Raw genomic sequence first — 25,700 nt, 5'->3', positions numbered from 1 at the left:
ATATAGCAAACACATAGGAATCTATGGCAACCACTTTGCAACCACCAATCAATAATACAGCAATTAATTGGTAACACCAAAGCAACCATCTGGGATACAATAGCAACCTCTAAGCATTACAATAGGAATTGTCTAGTAGTAATCACTTAGTAAGACTAAAGCAACCGCCTAGAAAACTATGGCAACCACCAATTAATAATAAAGCAATCCATTCATAACTCCAAGGCAGCCACCTGGGATTCCTTAGCAACCAAACAACCACCTACCAACATAATAGTAACAACTAAGCAATACCATAGCAATTAGTATAAGTAGTAACTACTTAGTAAGACTATAGCAACCACATAGGATTCCTAAATTTCCTTCGGGATCAATAAAGCATCCATCCATCCATCCATCCATGAAACCATGGCAACCATGGCAACCACTTTGCAACCACCAACCCATAATACAGCAATCAATTACCGTATTTTTCGGACTATAAGGCGCACTTAAAAACTTTTAATTTTCACAAAAATTGACAGTGCGTCTTATAATACGGTGCGCCTTTTGTATGGATTTTACTCGTCAGGTTGTAAGGAGCAGTAAACACACACTCCGTGCAGCGTTATAGAGAGTTTCAGTGCTATACAGAGTCCAGAGCCGTGCAGCTCCGAGGCTGAGCAGCAATAGCATTAGCTAGATGCTAACCGCTAAGCTAGCTAGCTTATTCACTGAGATCAGTATTATCTAAATTTTACTCGTCAGGTTGTAAGGAGCAGTAAACACACACTCCGTGCAGCGTTATACAGAGTTTCAGTGCTATACAGAGTCCAGAGCCGTGCAGCTCCGAGGCTGGAGCAGCAAATAGCATTAGCTAGCTTATTCACTGTTCAGAGATCAGTATTATCTAAATTTTACCCGTCAGGTGTAAGGAGCAGTAAACACACACTCCGTGCAGAGCCGTGCCGCTCCGAGGCTGGAGCTGCAATAGCATTAGCTAGATGCTAACCGCTTAGCTAGCTAGCCTTTTCACTGTTCAGAGATCAGTATTTTCTAAATTTAGCACTTTTAATACTGCTGGAGCAGTATTATTAGAGTTAGATGCTAATCGCTAAGCGTTCACCGTTCAGAGGTGAGTTATCGGCCTGTAAGTCTGTGCTGCTTTGCCTGGCTAGCATTAGCTAGATGCTAAGCGCTAACTCTCTCAGAGGTGAGTTTTATCAGCCTGTAATCTGCTTGTTTACCGTGTTAAAACAAGCTACGGGGGACGAATCGCTAGCTAATATCTCACTGTCTTACCAGAACACGCAGGATTACTCAGTGTAACGCTGTCGTTTAAGTTTGGGTTAACTTTACTAGTTTAGGTGACTAGCTAGCGTGCTAGCGGATAGCTATGCTAACGCTGGTGCAGCAAGCCTTAGTGGACATCTGGAAATCTAAGCTTACTGTAAATAAACTGAAGCACGTTACTCACCCAAATAAACAGTTTTCAGGAGAGGAATCTGTGTAGATTAATATCCAGCACTCGTTTGACTTTGAAAGAGCTAGATTTGTATACTGAGACGCTCCACCGGCAAGCGACCACCCCCGGTGGGGGAAGGGAAACATGGCGCCACCCCTGTTCACTTTGATATAGGCACCCTTTCTAGTGTCACTTAACGCGCCTTATAATGCGATGCGCCCTATGTATGGAAAAATAGCAGAAAATAGGCGTTCTTTGATAGTGCGTCTTATAATACGGTGCGCCTTATAGTCCGAAAAATACGGTAGTAACGCCAAAGCAACCATTTGGTATACAATAGCAACCACTAAGCATTACCATAACAATCATCTAGTAGTAACCACTTAGTAAGACTACAGAAACCACCTAGGAAACTATGGCAACCACTAAGCCGTACCATAGCGATCATCTAGTAGTAACCACTTAGGAACAATATAGCAACCACATAGGAAACTATGGCAACCACTTAGCAACCACCAACGAGATATATATATATATATATATACAGCAATCAATTAGTAATGCCAAAACAACAATTTGGGATGCAATAGAAACCAAGCAACCACTTAGCAACGTTATAGCAACCACTAAGCAGTACTATAGCAATCGTCTAGTAGTAACCACTTAGCAACACTATAGCAACCACCTACAATATTAGCAACCAACCATTAATATAGCTATATATATATATATATTTGGTTGTTAACACCAAAGCATCCACCTGGGATACCTTAGTAACCACTGTGTTGTTGTTGGCTCAGGTTTAGGAAGATGAAAGATGGAGAAGATTCAGATAAAGAAAGCTTCAACATCGGGAAGAAGGCACTGAGCGTTACGTAAGTGATGAGCGTGATCTTCTGTCCACAGATTTAACTCTTATCTTTAGATTTTTAACTTTATCACCTTCTCCTTTCTCACAACAGCTTCACTAATGAAGAGGTGTTCATCTCATCATCATCACAGGAGGTAAGACTGCAACTGTCATTCAGTCAGTTAACCAGAAATATACACAACAATCTGACTTAACATTAAAACACTGGGAGGTGTAGTGGATAACACTGATTATCAGGTTTCAATGGCGTTTATCTAGAGGAGGTATCATGTATTAGGCAGCGAGTGAACAGTCTTAGAAGCAAGCACCAAAAGTCCTCCAAGGTACCAAAACCAACAACTGGTGAACTGGGTGACTGGGTCACGGCACCAAAAAAAAAAAAAAAAAAAAAAAAAAAAAAATTATTTATGTGATCCCTTTGCCTTTTGATGGAGGTCCTACCGTACAAATTACAGGACTTATTAAAGGAACTGATGCTGATATACTGCATTAAGTCTTGGTGACAGATACCATAGCAACCACCTGGGATACCACAGCAACTGCCTAGCTTCGCTTATTAACATTTTGGCAAATGCCTTAGAAAGTAGGTTTGTAGAACCCAAAATAAGTGGATCACCCCTTTCCACACTGCAGTAGTCTGTATCTGGCATGGGATACCATAGTAACCACCTAGCAACCACGTAGCTAAGGTTCATTCCTTAGAAATCTATTTATGACAGTGATGTACAGGTGCTGGTCAACGAATTAGAATAATTTGAAATAGTGCAATCATGAAATTCTTTGAATGCATTTTTTGTGCAGAAAGCAAATCAGGTGTTCACCGCACCTGTCCTACTCGTTAGACTAATCACAGAACTCGTTACCTGGAAAACATTTGCTCAGCTGAGCTTTACAAAAGGCCCATTTAGGCCATTTAACTGTGACACTGTTGTTTTATTGAATTAGAATAATGGAGAAACCGTTTCATTAAATTAGAATAAATGCTCGAATTTTTGTTTTCTGTGAAGAGTGTTCACTGTGCAGTATAAAGTCAGGGTTGAATAGAATTTCTAAGTTGTAAAATCAATCATGGGTAAGCAGCGCGACCTCTCAACCGGAATAGTGGCTCAAATTCAAGCCCTTCGCCAACAAGGCTTGACCCAAACTAAAATTGCTGAGCAGCTCGGCATCAGCCAGTCTTCCGTCTGCAAAGCTCTCAAGAAAAACTGCAGCAAGCGCACCAACTGTTCCGGCGTCCGAAAAACTTCTGCTCGCGACAACAAGCAGCTGAGAAAGATCGCAGTCAGCAACCGGTTCAAGTCCACTTCCGAGCTCACCGACTTGTGGAACAAGCAGACCGGCGCTGACGTCTCCAGATCAACCACTTACCGTCGTCTGCGCGAACTCGGCTTCAAATCTCGCGTTCCAGCAGTAAAACCGATGCTGAACAAGAAACAAATGGAGAAACGGCTGAAGTGGGCCAAAGAACACGGCGAGTGGACTGCTGAAGACTGGCAGAAAGTGGTCTTCAGTGACGATCTCGCTTCTGCATCTCCTTCGGTGACCAAGGTCCTCGTGTCTGGCATCGTGGTGGCGAAACCTACAACCTTGAGTGCGTGAAAAGATCCGTCAAGTTTCCCCAGAGCGTTATGGTCTGGGGATGCATGTCCGCTCGAGGTGTAGGGAAACTCTGCTTTCTCAAGAAGACTGTCAATGCTGCCGTATATCAAGATGTTCTGGAAACGTTCCTGATTCCGACTGTTGAGGAACAGTTCGGCGAAGAAGACTTCATATTTCAACAGGATCTTGCACCGGCTCATGCGGCAAAGTCGACCAAAGATTGGTTCACTAAAAAACAGCTTGAAGTTTTGGCATGGCCGGCCAACTCGCCTGACCTCAATGTCATTGAAAACCTTTGGGCCATCGTCAAGCGGAAAATTCGCGACAGAAAGCCTACTACGCTGGACCAACTGAAGCAGAACATCGCCACTGCCTGGGAAGCTGTGAGTGCGGAAACTTGCGACAAGCTGGTCAAATCGATGCCGTGGAGACTTCAGGCAGTCATACAAGCCAAGGGGGCAGCCACAAAATACTGAGAAAGTGATGATTGTAATTATAATAAAAATTATTCTAATTCAATGAAACGGTTTCTCCATTATTCTAATTCAATAAAACAACAGTGTTACAGTTAAATGGCCTAAATGGGCCTTTTGGAAAGCTCAGCTGAGCAAATTTTTTTCCAGGTAACGAGTTCTGTGATTAGTCTAACGAGTAGGACAGGTGCGGTGAACACCTGATTTGCTTTCTGCACAAAAAATGCATTCAAAGAATTTCATCATTGCACTATTTCAAATTATTCTAATTCGTTGACCAGCACCTGTAAGGCTTTCAAAAGTAGGGTCAAAAAACAATATGCAGTATGTATTTACTGTTCATTTAAATGTCTTAAAACAAAACAGAAACGGTAACGTGTTAAACTCTTCTGCCACCACTAGGTGACAGTATTATGGCCTCATAAGAGGACACCAGGCCCTTATAGTGCAAGTGTGGTTGTGGTCTAGACAACCCATAATGTGTGATGTCCACACATGTGGACGCCAGGTCTTTATGAGGTTAAACAAATCAGAATATGTTTTATATTTTGTCAATTTCTCGAAATAGCACCTCTTGCTTAGATTAGACAGTTTTGCACATCTTGGCTGCTGAGGTAGTGTCACCTGGAATTCGGGCTTTCAGTTAACAGCTGTGCTGAACTCATCAAGAGTTAATTTCTTGTCTGTGTTTGAGAGCATCAGTTGTAAAGTAAAGTAGTGAAGAGGTAGAGTTACAGGTATACAGTGAATAGTGAATACTTGAGTAATGTTCTAATATCCCATAATAAAAAAATACTTTAAGAAAGAATAAAGGTCAGTCAATCCGAAAAATATATATTTCAAGAACTTTTAAAAAGTATCCTCAAGTGCAGTCGCCGCAAAGACAATCAAAAACATTATAACGATGAAACTGGCACTCATCAGGGCTTTTAAGTTAATACATGATTTCTTATGTGTTCCTTCATAGTCTGAAAAAACAAACAAACAAAAAAACATATACAACTTTTGACGGGTACTGTACCTTATATATTTTTACATTTTCTGTTTCCTGAACTATACATTTATGTATTTTGTTTTTTTATTCTGTTTTGTCTCTGAAGGACGGGGAAAGTTACAGTTCCAGCAGGAAAGTTTCAGACACTTCAGAAAAGGGAATCACAACTGTAGCTGCTTTCTGAAAAACAGCTGCATGAAGAAATGCTATAACCTCATTCAACCCCCGTATATACAGTATATATAACCCTAAAAGCCCTAAATTGACTATTTTATTCTAAAACGTAAAATGACCTCTACACCACTTTCAGTCAAAATCATAACGTCTATCAGACAAAAACCTCGCATCTCAATTCTCAAAATCTGCTGTTTTTAACTTTTTAGTTCTTGTTTTACTTTATAACATGAATTTGGCACTTGTTCTTTATATTATGTCATATGTTTATTATGAATGGACCAGTAGAAATGCTCTATAATCTGTTTACACTGACATCCATTACTGGAGATACAAGATTTCTACATGAGATATATATATTCTGAAATTCAGATTTCAGTGTAAGTTTCAGATTTTCTCCCTCATGCACTAATCTGCCTATTTTTATATATATTTTCATGCTGTCTGTAATATTTGCTACTGTTTTATAGTCTATAAAAGATAATGGCACAGATACAGCTCTGAAAAAAATAAGATACCACTTTAGTTTCTGAATAGGTTTTGCTGATTTTGATATTTATAGATTTATGTTTGAGTAAAATGAACATTGTTGTTTTATTCTATAAACTACAGACAACATTTCTCCCAAATTCCAAATTAAAATATTTTAGTCATTTAGAGCATTTATTTACAGAAAATGAGAAATGGCTGAAATAACAAAAAGATGCAGAGCTTTCAGACCTCAAATAATGCAAAGAAAACAAGTTTTCATGCATCTTGGCATCATGTTCTCCTCCACCAGTCTTACACACTGCTTTTGGATAACGTTATGCTAATCACTCCTGGAGCAAAAATTCAAGCAGTTCAGTTTGGTGGTTTGATGGTTTGTGATCATCCATCTTCCTCTTGATTATATTCCAGAGGCTTTTAAGTGGTCTTTTATTTTTTTCCAGAGCTGTATATGTTACCAATACAGAAGTTGAATAATTGGATGCTGTAATGTTTTAACTAAAACTGAAATCTGGAAGTGATTAAATGGGATTGTGCAATATGATTCATACTCACCTTCAGTGTGTTGTCATTCCCCCCAGGTAAAGGTCTCTTATTTGCATGTGCACACTTACCTGGAGAGGTAGCTAAATGTAGTGTTCATTAGAAGGAGTGTCCACAAACATTTGGACCATTGAGCCAGATGGTCGCTTTTACTTTGAATGCTTCATTCTGCGCTCTGCAATCTTGAATTCACGTTGGAGTGTGGGCGGGCGCAGTCATGTCGCTCACAGACCAGTTACTCCAGTTCATCTTTACGTAGGAATTTATATTTTGCTACAATAATAACTATGCTAAAAGGAGACATATTATGCATGTTTTTGTAGAACAGGTCTATGGGCTCTACAACAGAACACATTCATTCAGTTCTTTACTCAAAATCACTTTTACAGTCATATGAAAAAGTTTGGGCACCCCTATTAATCTAAATCATTTTTAGTTCTAAATATTTGGGTGTTTGCAACAGCCATTTCAGTTTGATATATCTAATAACTGATGGACACAGTAATATTTCAGGATTGAAATGAGGTTTATTGTACAGAAAATGTGCAATATGCATTAACCAAAATTTGACCGGTGCAAAAGTATGGGCACCCTTATCATTGTATTGATTTGAATACTCCTAACTACTTTTTACTGACTTACTGAAGCACAAAATTGGTTTGGTAACCTCATTGAGCTTTGAACTTCATAGCCAGGTGTATCCAATCATGAGAAAAGGTATTTAAGGTGGCCAATTGCAAGTTGTTCTCCTATTTGAATCTCCTCTGAAGAGTGACATCATGGGCTCATCAAAACAACTCTCAAATGATCTAAAAACAAAGATTGTTCAACATAGTTGTTCAGGGGAAGGATACAGAGATTTAACCTGTCAGTTTCCACTGTGAGGAACATAGTAAGGAAATGAAAGAACGCAGGGACAGTTCTTGTTAAGCCCAGAAGTGGCAGGCCAAGAAAAATATCAGAAAGGCAGAGAAGAAGAATGGTGAGAACAGTCAAGAACAATCCACAGACCACCTCCAAAGAGCTGCAGCATCATCTTGCTGCAGATGGAGTCACTGTGCATCGGTCAACAATACAGCGCACTTTGCACAAGGAGAAGCTGTATGGGAGAGTGATGCGAAAGAAGACATTTCTGCAAAAGCACACCTCAGGCGACTCTTTGTTTGTGGCGTGCTTGCAGAAATGGCTTCTTTCGCATCACTCTATGTTCCTCACAGTGGAAACTGACAGGTTAAATCTCTGAGACAACTTTTTGTATCCTCCCCTGAACAACTATGTTGAACAATCTTTGTTTTTAGATCATTTGAGAGTTGTTTTGATGAGCCCATGATGCCACTCTTCAGAGGAGATTCAAATAGGAGAACAACTTGCAATTGGCCACCTTAAATAAACCTTTTCTCATGATTGGATACACCTGGCTATGAAGTTCAAAGCACAGTGAGGTTAACAAACCAATTTTGTGCTTCAGTAAGTCAGTAAAAAGTAGTTAGGAGTATTCAAATCAATAAAATGATAAGGGTGCCCATACTTTTGCACCGGTCACATTTTGGTTTAATGCATATTGCACATTTTCTGTTAGTACAATAAACCTCATTTCAATCCTGAAATATTACTGTGTCCATCAGTTATTAGATATATCAAACTGAAACGGCTGTTGCAAACACCCAAATATTTACAACTAAAAATGATTAAGATTAATAGGGGTGCCCAAACTTTTTCATATGACTGTATATAAAGATAAAGATCTCACCAGCTCTATTCTCACCAGGTTTAGTCCCTTTCAGAATGAGCCGTTTAAGGGATCTGTCACTTTTTGGTGGGCAGAGGCAGTCGAGACCTAAGTGAAAATACAAAAGCACACAAAAAGTGAGTTTTGCATAATATGTCCCCTTTAAAATGTTGTATTTAGCACCATTTACCTTTTAGTGAGTAGGTATTTTTACGACAAATCAAAGGAGTCTCAGTCTGCTGTTTGACTTGGTTCATAATTAAATCATATTAAAATTTTATTAAGTTATCCTATATTAAAATAAATCAAGAGGAAAAAAAACAAAAACAAGAAAACAGAAAATGCAAGAATGACATTAGATAGATTATGGAATGTTTCTTGGTAAATAAAATATAGCTCCAACAGTTACATCAGGTGTGCTTTATTCAAGCAACACATACTTTTGTGTCTGATAAAGCACCATTAAGTCTATATACATATACAGCATATGTATATACACAGTATTTATTTATATATATGTATATATATACAGTATATACGACGCTTACCATAGGATATATACTGTATACATATATCTTACATATATGTTTTTTCTTAATCTTCTCATTTACAATGCCAGGCAACAACTAGAAGATTCTTTACAGAATCAAGTTTTTGTCGTGGTTCTATTTTTCTTTTTTCCTGTTCAATGTACAAGTAAACGTAGCTCTGATATCAACCACAGAAGAAAAAAACAAAAACTCAGCAAGGCAAACTTCCGCCTCGCCTCAGTAATAAGTACAAAACTGGCACAGAAGACAATTATACATAGTGATTAAAAATGCAAATTAAATTAGGAACAGAAAGGGACTAAAACTCTGTAAACCTTTTCCCGTCTCCAAACAGCAACCTCTTAACAAATAAACCACTTCAAAACAAACAAAAAAAAACACGGAAATGAAAGAAAAAACTGTTTTTTTGCCCTTTGATAAATGTGCTATAGCTGCTATTCTCCTCTTTTTCTTTACATCTTTACTTCTTCTTGATAAGTTTTCTCCTTTTCTGTTCGGCTGGAACGTGGCGGATAAAACAGCAGTCGGCTGTTGGCGCTAACGGGCTAACGCTAACAGGCTAAAGTTCAGGATCCACAGCTCCTCAGCCGCTGTAATACTGCGCCACACGAACACCGACGCCAAGCCGAGACCAGAGAAGAGTCCGGACAGACAGACACATGAACAGACAGACAGAAAGCGAGACGAACAGACGGGGACCCCCAAACGCGTCAGTCAATAATGCTAATATAGCTAATAATGAAGGGAAGAGAATAGCCACCAAATACTGTTAGCCTGCAAAAACGATGTTTCCTAACTTACGCTGCTCTACTGGACATGCTTTACAGAACACTGGCAAAAGCCCAAAATGTGGACGTTAAATTTTGTTACTCTTAATAAACATTATGCTGCTGGGAGATGAAGCTTTGTGGGAACCTTAAGCATTTACATCATCACACTGTGGGGACATTAAGCTTTTCTGACATTGCCACACTGTGGGGACGTTAGGCTTTTACATCACACTGTGGGGACCTTAAGCTTTTACAACATCACACTGTGGGGACGTTAGGCTTTTCTTACATTGCCACACTGTGGTTAAGCTTTTAAACTGTGTAGACGTTAAGCGACCTTAAGTGTTTGGACCTTAAGCTTCTACGACATTTCACTGGGAACATTAAGCTTTTATGACATCACACTGTTGGGACCTTAAGCCTTTACGTCATCACACTGTGGGGAGGTTAAGCTTTTACCACATTACACTGTAGAGACATTAAGCTTTTACGTAATCACAGCTCTGTTGGGATGTCAGTTTTTAAAAGATTGTGCCGCTGGGACATTAAGCTTTTAGGACATCATGCTGATGGGACGCAAAACTTCTGGGACGTCAGGCTTTCAGAGACATAAAACTTTTATGACATGATAATGTTGGGACATGATGCTTTTGGGACATTATGTTTCTAGGATGTTGAGCTGTTGGTATTTCAGGAACATAAAGCGATGTGAAGCTTTAGGACTTTTAGTCACACTTTTAGGATCTTGCCATTCGGAAATCTTGCTTTCAGGACATCATGTGGTTCGGATGCCACTCCTTTAAAATGTCACCCTGTTGGGATAAGTACTTTTAGGGCATCAAGCCATTTTGGACAGACTAATCACTGCTAATCTTTTGAAATTTCAAGACAATGGTACTTCACATAGTGGGAACATCACATCTTGGGATGTCAATCTTAAAACGTCACGTCTCTAGGGCTTTACGTCTCTAGGGAGACACCACTGGGCTATGAAGCTTTTAGTACGTCACACTTTGGACATTTGGGACGACACCTTTGGGGGGACAATGTTGGGACATCCCACTGTTGGTGTTTTAGCACAATTTAGCACTGTGTCAAATTCATTGCGTATTTTAAAGCAAATTTAATTCACCCAGAACTCTTAACGCACTGAATCTTGCATTTTTGCCAAAATTCTGTAAAGCTTGTCCAGCTGTTGCTTGTCTAATGGAAAGACTGTGATCCAAGTAAGCAGAGATCAGGTCGTTTAAGAAAGTGACTTTCTGCTCTACGTCTGGTGGCTACTAGCTTTTCACTTTTAGCACCATTGGCATGTATTGTTTTCAGAGGGGAAATCAGCAAACTGCGCCGGACGACGCCGTTGTCCAGACATAACAGATCATGGGCGAGAAAAAACAACCGAAAAACAAAAAAAAAGACAAAGAAAAAGTGAATAAAAGAAAGAAACAAAGACAACGAAGTGATGTCACGAGGACCGCGAGCCTCCCTTCCCGGTGGAGAGTTTGGTGACGACGGCGACCGCGGCCTCGGCGGTGCGGTACAGCATGTCCAGAATGTCCGGCTGCTGCTGCGGCCCAGAACTCGGCGCTCCCTGCGAGGGGGCGTGGCCAAACATGCCAGCCTCCGCCTCCTGCAGGCTGCAGCTCCGCCCCTCTCCGGCGTCCTGCAGGGTGGAGAGGAGGAGCACGGCGGCAGGATCGTCCGCGGAGGAAGAGGAGGACAAGGAGCAGGGTTTAGAGCTCTTCTCTCGCTCGCGTTCGCACTCCTCCTTCTTCTTCTCCCTCGTTTCTTTACGCTCCTCCTCCTCCTCTCCTTCACCTCCCTCCTCTTCGTCCCCGCCCCCCGACAGACCCGGCGCGGGCTGCTGCAGCGAGGCGTCGTCCGAGCGCCCGAAGACCTCAGGCAGTGAGGAAGAGGAGGAGGAGGAAGAGGAAGACGAGGAGGACGACGCCTCCATCTTCTCCTCTTTGGGAGAGCCGCTGTCCGGAGAGGGCGGGTCCTGCTCTGTTCCCGGATCGATCAGCGAAGAGTCCCGCGTTTCCGTATCCGACGTGCTGTTCGGCGTTAAGGCCTCCGCAGGCTCCGCCTTCTGCTCCGGGCAGGCCACCAATGAGGAGGAAGCAGAGGTGGAGCAGACCCCGCCTCCTAGAAGAGAGCCGCCGCCGCTGCTTCTGCCCTCTCCTGGCCGGTCCTCGTCGCTGCTGACGCGCCGCCGCTTCACTGGAGTGGCGCCCTCCTCTTCAGCTGAGAGGAAAGATCGGGAAAAAAAAAAAACATTTTAATGTAATCAACATTTCAATGTACATAACCTTTTAGGTTATATAATATAAGGAGCCTAATCCATAATGATCCAAGGTATTTATAAAGCGAGGTAATGCAAGTGTGCCTTTTTTTATGTTAATGTACCATGTCGTAACAGAGCTACTGTTTTCATGCAAAACAAATTTTAGATGATGGATCTGAATAAAGTACTATCTATCTATCTATCTATCTATCTATCTATCTATCTATCTATCTATCTATCTATCTATCTATCTATCTATCTATCTATCTATCTATCTATCTATTTAATCAGAAATAATGCATCAATGTAAATAGCATTTCAACGTCAATAACATTTTAGCCGAAGAATCTTGGCAGAAATAACATTTCAATGTAAATAACATTTTTACAGCAATAACATTTTATCATAAATAAAGTTTTTACATTAATAACATTTTAACGCAAATAACATTTAATATAAATAACATTTTATCAGAAATAACCAGGCTTTACAAATCCGTGTATCATTCGTTCATTTGATATTCAATTGAGAATCAAAATCGGAAAATTAAAAAACCAATTCGTTTTTTCGTTTTTTCGTTTTTGAATATAATACCAAAAAACGAATAACGGCTTGTATTTTGTATTTTTATTTGGTTATCCAAACAAAAATTGGAAATTTAAAAAACGGACCAGGAGCCGAATTTGATTTTGATTTTGAACTTGACCCATTTGTGTGCCCCGGAAGTTACTGATTTGTTTATTCTTGGTGGGTTTCTGTTGCGCGGGAGTTCACTGCAGTGTTATCTACACAGTCTGTATTGCTGTAGGCAGCATGGCCGGACTGGAACCACATTCTGGCCTAATTAAAGATCTTTTTGAAGGTGGTAAGACGCATGAAGAGATTTCGTGCACGTTGCAGCAAATGGGGATCCAGCGATGTTCTGCAATGAGTGTTAGAAGGTTCTGTGTTCAACACGACCTTAAGCGAAAAAGACATGTATTTTCTGTTGTCATATCGTCTTCTTTCACTGCAACGCGTTTAGTTCCTCTGAACAAGATAAAACTCTCCATCCTCAACTCCATCCAAAGCCTACAGCAATACAGACTGTGTAGATAACACTGCAGTGAACTCCCGCGCAACAGAAACCCACCAAGAATAAACAAATCAGTAACTTCCGGGGCACACAAATGGGTCAAGTTCAAAATCAAAATCAAATTCGGCTCCTGGTCCGTTTTTTAAATTTCCAATTTTTGTTTGGATAACCAAATAAAAATACAAAATACAAGCCGTTATTCGTTTTTTGGTATTATATTCAAAAACGAAAAAACGAAAAAACGAATTGGTTTTTTAATTTTCCGATTTTGATTCTCAATTGAATATCAAATGAACGAATGATACACGGATTTTTACATTATCCATCATGTTATAATCCCAAATCATTTACAAAAATGGGCTGATATAGATGTATAATTTGAGTGTGTGTGTGTGTGTGTACCTTTGGTTTTGGGGTCGAGTGTGTGTGTGTGTGTGTACCTTTGGTTTTGGGGTCGAGTGTGTGTGTGTGTGTGTACCTTTGGTTTTGGGGTCGAGTGTGTGTGTGTGTGTGTACCTTTGGTTTTGGGGTCAAGTGTGTGTGTGTGTGTGTGTGTGTGTGTTTGTACCTTTGGTTTTGGGGTCGAGTGTGTGTGTGTGTACCTTTGGTTTTGGGGTCGAGTGTGTGTGTGTGTGTGTGTGTGTGTGTGTGTGTGTGTGTACCTTTGGTTTTGGGGTCGAGTGTGTGTGTGTGTGTGTGTGTGTGTGTGTGTGTGTACCTTTGGTTTTGGGGTTGTGTGTGTGTGTGTGTGTGTGTGTGTGTACCTTTGGTTTTGGGGTTGTGTGTGTGTGTGTGTGTGTGTGTGTACCTTTGGTTTTGGGGTCGAGTGTGTGTGTGGAGCGATGCTGTAAGCAGGCTCTGCATTTACTCAGCAGCTCCTGCAGGGCGGGGCCGAGCGCCGGGTCCAGCTGCTGAGGAGTGTGTATCGTCAACATCAGCACCAGAGCTCGCAAATCCTGAGAACAACACATAACGTATACATGAGTTTATGAGATTCATAATACATAATCAATAATCTATACAAGTTAAATAATAATTCCTAATAATACATACTGAATAATCTATAGCAGATACTGAATAATTCATAATTGATCATGAATAATCGATAGTAGGTACTGAATAGTTAATTATTGATACAGAACCATTCATAATTAATACTGAATATTCTGTAGTGGATACTCAGTAATTCATAATTGATACTGAATTATTTGTATTCGATACTGAATAATCTGTATTAGATACTGAATAATACAAAATTGATACTGACTAATTTGTATTTGACAATGAATAATCTATAATAGGTACTAAATAATTCATAATATATATTGAATAATCTGTAGTAGATACAGAATAATATGTAGTAAATACTGAGTAATTTATAATAGATACTGACTAATCTATATTAGATACTGAATAAATCATAATAGATACTGAATAATCTGTAGCCGATACTGAATAATTCATGATATATATTGAATAATCTGTAGTAGATAGTGAATAATCTATAGTAGGTACTGAATAATTCATAACTGATAATTAATCTATATTAGATACTGTAATTTGTAATTGATATTGAATATTCTGAAGTAGATACTGAATAATCTGCAGTAGGTACTGAATAATTATTTAATTATTGATAATGTGTGGGTACTGACTGCGTTGAGTAAGCTGCTGGTCTTGCTGATCTCTGCGCTCTGATTGGCCGGTTCAGGCTGGAGGGAGTGGTACTCGTTCAGCAGGTTAGTGACCAGAACGCTGATCAGGTTCGCACAGCTCGGCCCCGACAGCACCTGCGGCTGCACCTGCGCACACACACATACAATTACAATTACCATTACGTCCAGCATTAAAATACCACAAGCGTGTGTGTGTGTGTGTGTGTGTGTGTGTGTGTACCTTATGTAAGAAGCAGGTGAGGAATGAATAGGCTACGTTATTGTTGAGGAACGTTCTCTCGTCCATCAGAATGCACTTAATATACTCTCCAAACGCAGGATCCTCACATAGCAGCTTCACACACGTCTTTGCCAGAGACGACTGAACACAGAGACAAACAGAGACATTCAATATATACATTATATAAGGAATAAAGTATTGGGAAAGCTGCTCTTTTACTGTTTCCTCTGAAATCAATCATATATTAAAAAGAGTTTAAAAATGAAAAGAAAAGGCCTTAGCTGGGCTAAATTAACCTGCGTTAATTAGATGCGTTAACGATCCCAGAACTTTAAATCACTTTAATTTTGATTCAGCTATATCTGATTCAGTAGCAGGCAGACTACAGATGAGACTAAGTGACTAAGTGGTGTAAAAACTGTATTACAAGATATATTTATCAGGGATGGACACTGTACATTTACTGCATTATCTAACATTATAGGTATATATAAAGGATATATAACTGTCTCAAGCCCTATTGGGGGGTTCAAGTTTTAATTATAGGACGTACAGGTGGTAAAAGTTCACTGTAACAATATTCTCTGTGCTTCCTTACCTGAGACTGACTCAGCTCCGTCCACAGCTTAGGAAACAGAGCGAGGTGCAGCGGCAGACCTTCATACGCCATCAGCACACCTGTGCACAGGTAACATGGTTAACACACCGCTTAAAATGCTATGGACATGGGTATAAAAATGGTGGTGTCAACCGTTTAAAAAAAATTAATCAGATTAATCAGGACAATTTTTGGTGATTAACTGCGATTAATCACACTTGTTTTTTTTTAAGATGCAAGTTTTTATAGTGTTAAATATATTAGAGTAGATAAAAGTAGTTGTAAAATGGGTGGGGCCGGGTAGATTATGGTGTAATTAATTGCATTAAAACCACTATACTGAGTTACCTATTCCAAATGAATGAATATGCATATGCTCTAACGTTAACAGCCCTAATATGGTCGCTGTCCAATAAAAAAACACTTATCTCCAAAACAGCAACTTTACAGGAGGGAGAAAAAACATGTAAACTTTTAAATGGAAGTCAATGTAAAATGAGTTTATTTCAGGTCATTTTGAAGAGTTTCTATTGGTCCGTTCATCAATAAATTTTGTCACAGTGTACTGCCCGGATCAGACCACACGATTTTAGCCTGATTTTGACTCGGTGCCGACAAACTACGTGCGTGAGCGACGCCGTCGGAGCGTCCGACGGAAAGACTAGCATGTTAGATTTTTTTGTATTTTATCGCCTAGTTTGACACATGCTGCTCCGCCCCTGCTCCCTGACTCTGACCAATAGGAAGACGGAGCGCTCTGTGGCGCACAGTGAGAAAAGAAAGCAGGACGGTGCTCCTGCAGTTCTCTGGACCAGATAAACAGAAGAATAATCTAATAATCATCTAATAATCTGCAACAGCTTCTACCCCCAAGCCATCAGACTCCTCAACTGCAGAGACTGAACTGATTTCTTTTCTATTTCTTTTCTGTACTGTCACTCTACCCCACTTACCCCAGAAAATGAAAGCACTAAAAAACCCTACTACCTCACTGGACTCTATTGCACACTGTGTAATAGAGGTAATTACTACCTCACTGGTCTTTTTTGCACACTGCATAATTTGCACACTGTCTTGTTATTTATTTTTCTTTGTCTGTATTGTCTGTCTGCACTTTTTGTACTGTTGCACTATTGTTCTGTCTACACTGTGTTTATGTGCACCATGGTGCCTGGAGGAACGTTGTTTCATTTCACTGTGTACTCTGTATATAGCTGAAATGACAATAAAAACCACTTGACTTGACTTAATAATCTACTTCATCCATGAGATATTCTGTTTACAGGCATTGAAACCTAAGTAGCTACATCTTTACCATACCTTAAGTTCTCTCTGGTGTACAAAAAGGATGTAATGTCCATTTGGGTCACCCAGGAACCCAGGAGCCCACAGACGCTTTTCCCCCTTTTTTATAGTTTTAGTTTTTCTGAGTACAAAAGCACTAAAATCACGCAAAGGGCTTCTGTAGCCATAATTCTCAGATTCTATGCTTCTCCCCCAAGTTGACCTTCGAACTCACGCGAGGACGCGGACGAGGATTGGTGGGTGACTAACGTGTAGTGTTGCCAGTCCCCCGAGAACGACGCAAAATAAAAAAATAACTGCCTAATCTGACATAGTGAACATCGTGAGGGACAAAAATGTCGTTTAGTCTGAGCTCGGCATAAGAGACAGTTTGTCTGTTCAAAATTCAAATTCAAACTGTAGTAAACTAAAAATCTACAAATAATGGAGATAAGTGTTTTTCATAGGACAGCGACGCTATACACAGCTATAGAGAGTTATGAAGACTTACTGAGTTTGACCAGGGTCTCTGTAAACTTCTCACAGTTGATGGCCACTCTACACAGCAGGTGGATGAACTGATGATAGGACAGGAAGTAGTCCATCAGCATCCGGTCATACACCTCATCTTTACCCTGCGAGCGGGAGATCAATTAGAGAAGATACTCAATCATCAGATACATGAACACTACTTACTCTCACAGGCCACTTTATCAGAAACAGCTACCGCACAGAACTGGATTACTGAAGATTTGAAAAATATATATATATTAAAGCTAATCTCAGAGTCTTCATGAGGGAGAGTCACCTGGAATATTTTTTTTTCCTCAGTGTCTTGAAAGAAGGAGTTCCTGGAGGTGCTGAACAATAGTTGCTGCTCCAACTCATCCCAATTAAATCACCTCAAATCACCATCTTTTCCACTTTTTCACTGTTTTACTACATAATTCAATATATGTGTCCCTTAATCGTTTTTTTGTCATTAATATTAATCTACAATGTAGAAAATTAAACTTTTGTCTGGTCCTGTATATTTCAGTACAGTACTGAAGGTGTTTCGGATAAAATGGCCAATGAAAATATCCAGAGGGCAGAAAAACTAGCACACACAATACACTGGCATAAAAAGTCACACACACACACACACACCTTGCTGGTTTCCACCATGGAAGGCAGGAGGCACATGTTGAGTTCAGGTCGGGGCGGCCGAATATTGTTCTTTCCTCCCATCAGCTTGATGTTCTCTCTACAGGGAAGATATGGACCGAACGACACTGCGAAGAAAAGAGAGAGAGAAAAAAGGAAGAGTGAGAGAAAAAATGCATGTAATATAGAACAGAATTGTAATAGTATCAGCAAACAGATGTACAGCATGTAATGTAATTTTTTCCCCCTATGTAGCTATATCCCCCATCACTAGTGATGCCCCAACACACCAGGAGGGTGAAGACTAGCACATGCCTCCTCGGATACATGTGAAGTCAGACTCCGCCTCTTTTTGAACTGCTGCTGATGCAGCATCGCCGAGTAGCATCACAGCGCTAACACTCGGAGGAAAGCGCAGCGACTTGGTTCTGATACATCAGCTCACAGACGCAGCCTTGTGCTGATCCACATCACCCTAGGAGTGATGAGGGGAAGGAGCGCCATCTACTGTACCCATCCAGAGAGGGAGCAAGACCAATTATGCTCTCTCGGGGCTCTAGCTGCTGATGATGGCAAGCTGCATGACCTGGATTCGAACCAGCGATCTCCTGATTATAGTGGCAGTGTTTAGCTTGCTGAAAAACTTAGAGCCCTATGTAAGATAGTTTAATATAGTGGAATTCTTTCTAACAGTGAAATTACCTGGGATGCAGCACTATAAGAACTGTGTGTGTGTGAGAGAGAGAGCCTTACTGGGGATGTTGCTATGATGATATGTGCAGTGGTTGTGCTGCAAGAACGGCACGAGTGTGTGCAGGAAGTCGTGTGGACTCAGCAGCACCAGTTCCTTCAACACATCTAAATAAATAATAAGAAAATAAAAGATAAAGGGAAAACACATTAAACATTATTTGAATTCAATATACCGTATTTTTCGGACTATAAGGCGCACTTAAAAACATTTAATTTTCACAAAAATTGACAGTGCGTCTTATAATACGGTGCGCCTTTTGTATGGATTTTACTCGTCAGGTTGTAAGGAGCAGTAAACACACACTCCGTGCAGCGTTATACAGAGTTTCAGTGCTATACAGAGTCCAGAGCCGTGCAGCTCCGAGGCTGGAGCAGCAAATAGCATTAGCTAGCTTATTCACTGTTCAGAGATCAGTATTATCTAAATTTTACCCGTCAGGTGTAAGGAGCAGTAAACACACACTCCGTGCAGAGCAGCAATAGCATTAGCTAGATGCTAACCGCTTAGCTAGCTAGCTTTTTCACTGTTCAGAGATCAGTATTTTCTAAATTTAGCACTTTTAATACTGCTGGAGCAGTATTATTAGAGTTAGATGCTAATCGCTAAGCGTTCATCGTTCAGAGGCGAGTTATCGGCCTGTAAGTCTGTGCTGCTTTGCCTGGCTAGCATTAGCTAGATGCTAAGCGCTAACTCTCTCAGAGGTGAGTTTTATCAGCCTGTAATCTGCTTGTTTACCGTGTTAAAACAAGCTACGGGGGACGAATTGCTAGCTAATATCTCACTGTCGCTGTCGTTTAAGTTTGGGTTAACTTTACTAGTTTAGGTGACTAGCTAGCGTGCTAGCGGATAGCTATGCTAACGCTGGTGCAGCAAGCCTTAGTGGACATCTGGAAATCTAAGCTTACTGTAAATAAACTGAAGCACGTTACTCACCCAAATAAACAGTTTTCAGGAGAGGAATCTGTGTAGATTAATATCCAGCACTCGTTTGACTTTGAAAGAGCTAGATTTATATATACTGAGACGCTCCTCCGGGAAGCGACCACCCCCGGTGGGGGAAGGGAAACATTGCGCCACCCCTGTTCACTTTGATATAGGCACCCTTTCTAGTGTCACTTAACGCGCCTTATAATGCGATGCGCCCTATGTATGGAAAAATAGCAGAAAATAGGCGTTCTTTGATAGTGCGTCTTATAATACGGTGCGCCTTATAGTCCGAAAAATACGGTAGTAAAAAATACACAGGGATATAAGATATATACACACTTGTGCATTAAAAAATTTAAAAAAAGTTACTTTATGTCAGTAATTCATTAGCAAATGTGAAACTCATATTATATAAATGTATTAAACACAGAGTGATCTATTTTAAGCGTTTATTTCTTTTATTGTTGATATTTATGGCTTACAGCCAATAAAAACCCAAAAATAATTAGTAAATTTTGCTTTTCATCTGTAAATCAAGGGAGCAGAGTCTGGAGGAAGAGTGGAGAGACACACAGTCCAAACTGCTCGAGGTCTAGTGTGAAGTTTCCACCAATCAGTGATGGTTTGGAGAGACATGCTAATCATCTGCTGGTGTTGATCCACTGTGTTATATGTTTGTGTTTTCCCACAAAATCTTACTTCATGCTTCCCTCTACTGACAACTTTTATAGAGATGTGGATTTCATTTTCCAGCAGGACTTGGCACACTGCCCAGACTGCAAAAAGTATCAATTGGTCTTATATAATATTCTAATTTTCTGAGACACTGATTTTGGGTTTCAAATGCTTATAACAGATCACTCTGTGTAATAAATTAGGTTCACATTTTGAACTGAATTACTGTAATAAAGTATATATCTTATCTTATATGTATAAGTAAGCGTTGATTTTTTTTTTTTTACCTAAGCAGGCGTTGCGTAGCTCTGGAGGACTGTAGGAATTGAGGAGTGTCAGCAGTTTATGTGCAAAATCGATCCTCTCCTGCCACTGGATTAGAGCCTGCTTTACATCTGCAGAGAAATAAAAAGAACATACACATAAATTATAAAAATAAATATTCTAATATTTATTATTTTTAATGTTCATTGTATGAGTGATTATACATTGTCATCAGTCTCTGAATAGTCCCCTATATTATCTATATTACCCCATACCTGCCTATATTAGCCTATTATACTATATACTGCCGTTAATATACCATACTCTCCATACCCCCCTATACACCCCCCCTCCCCCCACACACACACACACACAACTTTGTGTCCCATGACTTTCGGCATGTAGTTCCTCCATAGTCTGTATGTAGTGTTCCTAACAGTTCACAGAGCACTGTGCATTATGGGTAATGTAGTACCTTTGCGCTGCAGGTAAGGTCTAGTTGCCTTTAAGACAGAGAGGAAAATGGACAGCAGCTCCACCAGGTCACCGGTCACATGACACGCTGTGGCCTCATGGTACATCATATGTAGAGTATTAAAGGACTAGAAATGGAGAAAAAAAAAAAAAAGATATAAAACAGCCAATAAAGTAACACAATAAAGACAACGATGCATTTTATTGGAAAAACTGAGAGGTTTGAAGAAACAACACTCACCTCAGTCATCAGGATCAGCCCCCTGTTAAAGACCACCAGCAGCCTGTCCTCATCGTTCTCCAGTAACACGCGGAAGGCACTGAGAGTAACAGGGAGAAAAAGAATATTGATTAAAATATGGCTACAAATTTGTCTCAAACTCAAAAAGAATAAAGAGAACTAAAAAGTATAATAATCTGTTTCATTTAGAATTATTTTCATGATATTATTCACCTTATTTGAGTAAAAATATTGGAAATATGAAGATGAATTTCAGACAGTACCTGATAAGAGTAGTCCAGCAGGACCGGCCGTCCAGGCAGCGCAGGTAGCAGCTGATTGTAGTCTTTTTAAACTGTTTAATATCCTCCAGCTCCTCCTCCCTCATATCCGGCCTCTGAGCCACGAACAGCTGCATCAGGTTAAATAACTCCTCCACCGCCTGCAGAGACGAATATAAACACGCCTTTACTTCTGTACGCAAACTTTCAGATTTAGAGTAGCGCACAATATTTAATTTACTGCAAAATGAGGGCAAGTGTGTTTTTTTTGGTAATATTACTACATGACACACTATATTTTTCTACTACCCTATACTCCCAATACTGCAATACACCAATTTTACCCTGCCCACCCCCATACTCCCATATGTGCCCTAATATAGGTCTATACTACCTCATAGTCCCCTATACTAGCCCATACTCCCCTATACTCCCATATGTGCCCTAATATAGGTCTATACAACCGCATATTACCCTATACTCATCCATACTCCCCTATACTTCCATATGTGCCCTTATATATATCTACAATCCCTCGTAGTCCCCTATACTCGTCCATACTCCCCTATACTCCCATACGTGCCCTTTTATATATATCTACAATCCCTCAAAGTCCCCTATACTCGTCCATACTCCCCTATACTTCCATATGTGCCCTTATATATATCTACAATCCCTCATAGTCCCCTATACTCGTCCATACTCCCCTATACTCCCATACGTGCCCTTTTATATATATCTACAATCCCTCAAAGTCCCCTATACTCGTCAATACTCCCCTATACTTCCATATGTGCCCTTATATATATCTACAATCCCTCTTAGTCCCATATACTTTTCCATAGTCCCCTATACTCCCATATATCTATATATCTATATCTATCTATATATATATATATATATCTATATCTATCTATATATATATATATATATATATATATATATATATATATATATACAATCCCTCTTAGTCCCCTTTACTCGTCCATACCCCCCTATACTCCCATATGTGCCCTTATATATATCTACAATCCCTCTTAGTCCCCTATACTCGTCCATACTCCCCTATACTCCCATATGTGCCCATATATATATATATACCCGTTCAAAAGTTTGGGGTCACATTGAAACGTCCTTATTTTTGAAGGAAAAGCACTGTACTTTTCAATGAAGATAACTTTAAACTAGTCCTAACTTTAAACAAATACACTCTGTACATTGCTAATGTGGTAAATGACTATTCTAGCTGCAAATGTCTGGTTTTGGTGCAACATAGGTGTATAGAGGCCCATTTCCAGCAACTATCACTCCAGTGTTCTAATGGTACAATGTGTTTGCTCATTGGCTCAGAAGGCTAATTGATGATTAGAAAACCCTTGTGCAATCATGTTCACACACCTGAAAACAGTCTAGCTCATTACAGAAGCTACAAAACTGACCTTCCTTTGAGCAGATTGAGTTTCTGGAGCATCACATTTAGGGGGTCAATTAAACGCTCAAAATGGCCAGAAAAAGAGAACTTTCATCTGAAACTCGACAGTCTATTCTTGTTCTTAGAAATGAAGGCTATTCCATGCAAGAAATTGCTAAGAAATTGAAGATTTCCTACAACGGTGTGTACTACTCCCTTCAGAGGACAGCACAAACAGGCTCTAACCAGAGCAGAAAAAGAAGTGGGAGGCCGCGTTGCACAACTAAGCAAGAAGATAAGTACATTAGAGTCTCTAGTTTGAGAAACAGATGCCTCACAGGTCCCCAACTGGCATCTTCATGAAATAGTACCCGCAAAACACCAGTGTCAACATCTACAGTGAAGAGGCGGCTGCGGGATTTTGGGCTTCAGGGCAGAGTGGCAAAGAAAAAGCCATATCTGAGACTGGCTAATAAAAGAAAAAGATTAAGATGGGCAAAAGAACAGACATTGGACAGAGGAAGACTGGAAAAAAAGTGTTGTGGACGGATGAATCCAAGTTTGAGGTGTTTGGATCACAAAGAAGAACGTTTGTGAGACGCAGAACAAATGAAAAGATGCTGGAAGAATGCCTGACGCCATCTGTTAAGCATGGTGGAGGTAATGTGATGGTCTGGGGTTGCTTTGGTGCTGGTAAGGTGGGAGATTTGTACAGGGTAAAAGGGATTCTGAATAAGGAAGGCTATCACTCCATTTTGCAACGCCATGCCATACCCAGTGGACAGCGCCTGATCGGAGCCAATTTCGTCCTACAACAGGACAATGACCCTAAACACACCTCCAAATTGTGCAAGAACTATTTACAGCAGAAGCAGGCAGCTGGTATTCTATTGGTAATGGAGTGGCCAGCGCAGTCACCAGATCTGAACCCCATTGAGCTGTTGTGGGAGCAGCTTGACCGTATGGTACGCCAGAAGTGCCCATCCAACCAATCCAACTTGTGGGAGCTGCTTCTAGAAGCGTGGGGTGCAATTTCTCCAGCTTACCTCAACAAATTAACAGCTAGAATGCCAAAGGTGTGCAATGCTGTAATTGCTGCAAATGGAGGATTCTTTGACGAAAGCAAAGTTTGATGTAAAAACAATGTTATTTCAAATACAAATCATTATTTCTAACCTTGTCAATGTCTTGACTCTATTTTCTATTCATTTCACAACATATGGTGGTGAATAAGTGTGACTTTTCATGGAAAACACAAAATTGTTTGCGTGACCCCAAATTTTTGAACGGTAGTGTATATCTACAATCCCTCATAGTCCCCTATATTCGTCCATACTGCCCTATACTCCCATATGTTCCCTTAGATAGCCCTCCTATAATCTGTCTATATCTGAGTGTGTATTTACCCCGGGGTACTGGCTGGCGTGTGGTGTGAGGTTTTTAAAGGCCCACTGGATGTTCTGGTGCGAGGCCAGCTGGCGGGTGAACGCAGCCGACTGCTCGCAGCACATGCGCAGGATGCCGTAATAGGCCGGCAGCATCCCGCGGTTAAACAGCACCACCTCCTGGTCGTCGTGGTCAGCCAGGATGTAGTTGAAGGCAATGTTTTTGGTCACCACTGGATTCTGTACGATCAGGCGCACGTTCTCGCTGCAGTCCACGCACACGTTATACCAGAAGGACAGCAGGGCCTGCTTGTTGTGATTGGTGGCGATCGCCGGCTCGGAGAGTTTGGGCTGGAATGGGGTGATAAAAGAAATACGTTATTAATTATTTAATCGCAGATTTTATACAGAATTTAATTAAATGAAGCATCTTAAAACTAGCTCTTTAGCTGACCAGAGGTGAGCATTATCATCCTGTAGCCTGCTGCTAACCCCGGTCAGCACTGCAGGAGCAGCATAAGCATTATCTGCTAACCACGCTAAGCGCTAGCGTTAGCCATGGAGAAGTGAGCATTATTGGCCTGTAGCCTGCTGCTAACCCCAGCTAGCACTGCTGGATCAGCATTAACTTTACATGCTAACCATGCTATGCGCTAGCTTTTTAGCCGACCAGAGAGAGGTGAGCATTATCTGCCTGTAGCCTGCTGCTAACCCTGGCTAGCACTGCTGGAGCAGCATTAGCATTACCTGCTAACTGCGTTACATGCTAACTGTTTGGCAGCCCAGAGGTGAGCCTTATCGGCCTGTAGCCTGCAGCTAACCCCAGTTAGCACTGATGGAGCAGCATTAGCACTACCCGCTAGAAGTTAGCCGCTAATGCTAATACTCCAGTGGAAATGTGGAAATCTAAGCTTATTGTACATAAACAGAAGCGATTACACACCTAATAAATGCTCACTGAAATGCTATTTTGTTTTATTTTAAGAATTACAGTGTTGCTGAACTAAAAGGAAAACATGGCCACACCCCTGTGCCTTACTAGAGTCACATAAAATGTGTGCCTTATTGATTGTGCGCCTTAAAATACGGTGCATTACTCGACTAATAAAATTATTGAGTCTGCAAAATCACACACTATCTTAACACTGCTTGTATTAGACTGTACCCATGCCCCTCCCCCACCTGAAAGAGGTTCCACAGGTCCATGAAGTATCCGGAGAACATCAGCTTCTCAGTCTTGGAGATCAGACAGTAGGTCATGAAGCTGAAGTACTGGACCAGTTTGGTGGTGCCGTGAACCGCAACGTCCACGTAGAGCTTAGCCCGGCCCAGCAGACCCAGCAGCAGGTTATAAACCTGCAGAACAGAGGAAATAGCCAAACCATTAAT

The 25,700-nt window shown here is 40.6% G+C and overlaps 2 protein-coding genes and 1 long non-coding RNA gene across 8 annotated transcripts in view; 2 read left to right on the top strand and 1 right to left on the bottom strand.

Moving 5' to 3' along the window:
• The window catches only part of LOC125785566 (uncharacterized), a 111,403-nt gene extending 104,815 nt beyond the window's left edge, over positions 1-6,588 (top strand). The window contains exon 2 of the long non-coding RNA XR_007427913.1: positions 6,118-6,588. This is a non-coding gene — a long non-coding RNA (uncharacterized LOC125785566). The remainder of the gene's footprint in view (positions 1-6,117) is intronic.
• The window catches only part of LOC103022119 (protocadherin Fat 4), a 49,484-nt gene extending 42,896 nt beyond the window's left edge, over positions 1-6,588 (top strand). For all 6 annotated transcript variants that reach the window (XM_049469232.1, XM_049469233.1, XM_049469234.1 and 3 more), the window contains 3 exons: positions 2,245-2,319; positions 2,407-2,449; positions 5,488-6,588. In XM_049469232.1, coding sequence (XP_049325189.1) covers positions 2,245-2,319; positions 2,407-2,449; positions 5,488-5,565 — 196 coding nt within the window. In that variant the 3' untranslated portion in view covers positions 5,566-6,588. The remainder of the gene's footprint in view (positions 1-2,244; positions 2,320-2,406; positions 2,450-5,487) is intronic.
• Positions 6,589-8,553: 1,965 nt separating this feature from the next.
• Positions 8,554-25,700, bottom strand: part of usp34 (ubiquitin specific peptidase 34) — a 96,752-nt gene continuing 79,605 nt past the window's right edge. The window contains exons 66-79 of the mRNA XM_049469226.1: positions 25,494-25,667; positions 24,333-24,662; positions 21,519-21,676; positions 21,256-21,334; positions 21,016-21,142; positions 20,564-20,671; positions 18,674-18,778; positions 17,924-18,048; positions 17,286-17,409; positions 15,491-15,570; positions 14,893-15,033; positions 14,652-14,798; positions 13,805-13,952; positions 8,554-11,881 (exon numbers count right to left, since the gene is read on the bottom strand). Coding sequence (XP_049325183.1) covers positions 11,103-11,881; positions 13,805-13,952; positions 14,652-14,798; positions 14,893-15,033; positions 15,491-15,570; positions 17,286-17,409; positions 17,924-18,048; positions 18,674-18,778; positions 20,564-20,671; positions 21,016-21,142; positions 21,256-21,334; positions 21,519-21,676; positions 24,333-24,662; positions 25,494-25,667 — 2,625 coding nt within the window. The 3' untranslated portion in view covers positions 8,554-11,102. The remainder of the gene's footprint in view (positions 11,882-13,804; positions 13,953-14,651; positions 14,799-14,892; positions 15,034-15,490; positions 15,571-17,285; positions 17,410-17,923; positions 18,049-18,673; positions 18,779-20,563; positions 20,672-21,015; positions 21,143-21,255; positions 21,335-21,518; positions 21,677-24,332; positions 24,663-25,493; positions 25,668-25,700) is intronic.

This window comes from Astyanax mexicanus, chromosome 21 (assembly GCF_023375975.1).
Source record: "Astyanax mexicanus isolate ESR-SI-001 chromosome 21, AstMex3_surface, whole genome shotgun sequence".
Classification (NCBI taxonomy): Eukaryota; Metazoa; Chordata; class Actinopteri; order Characiformes; family Acestrorhamphidae; genus Astyanax; species Astyanax mexicanus.
The sequence above is the reverse complement of the archived record's forward strand: the minus strand, read 5'-3'. Positions and strand labels throughout refer to the sequence as shown.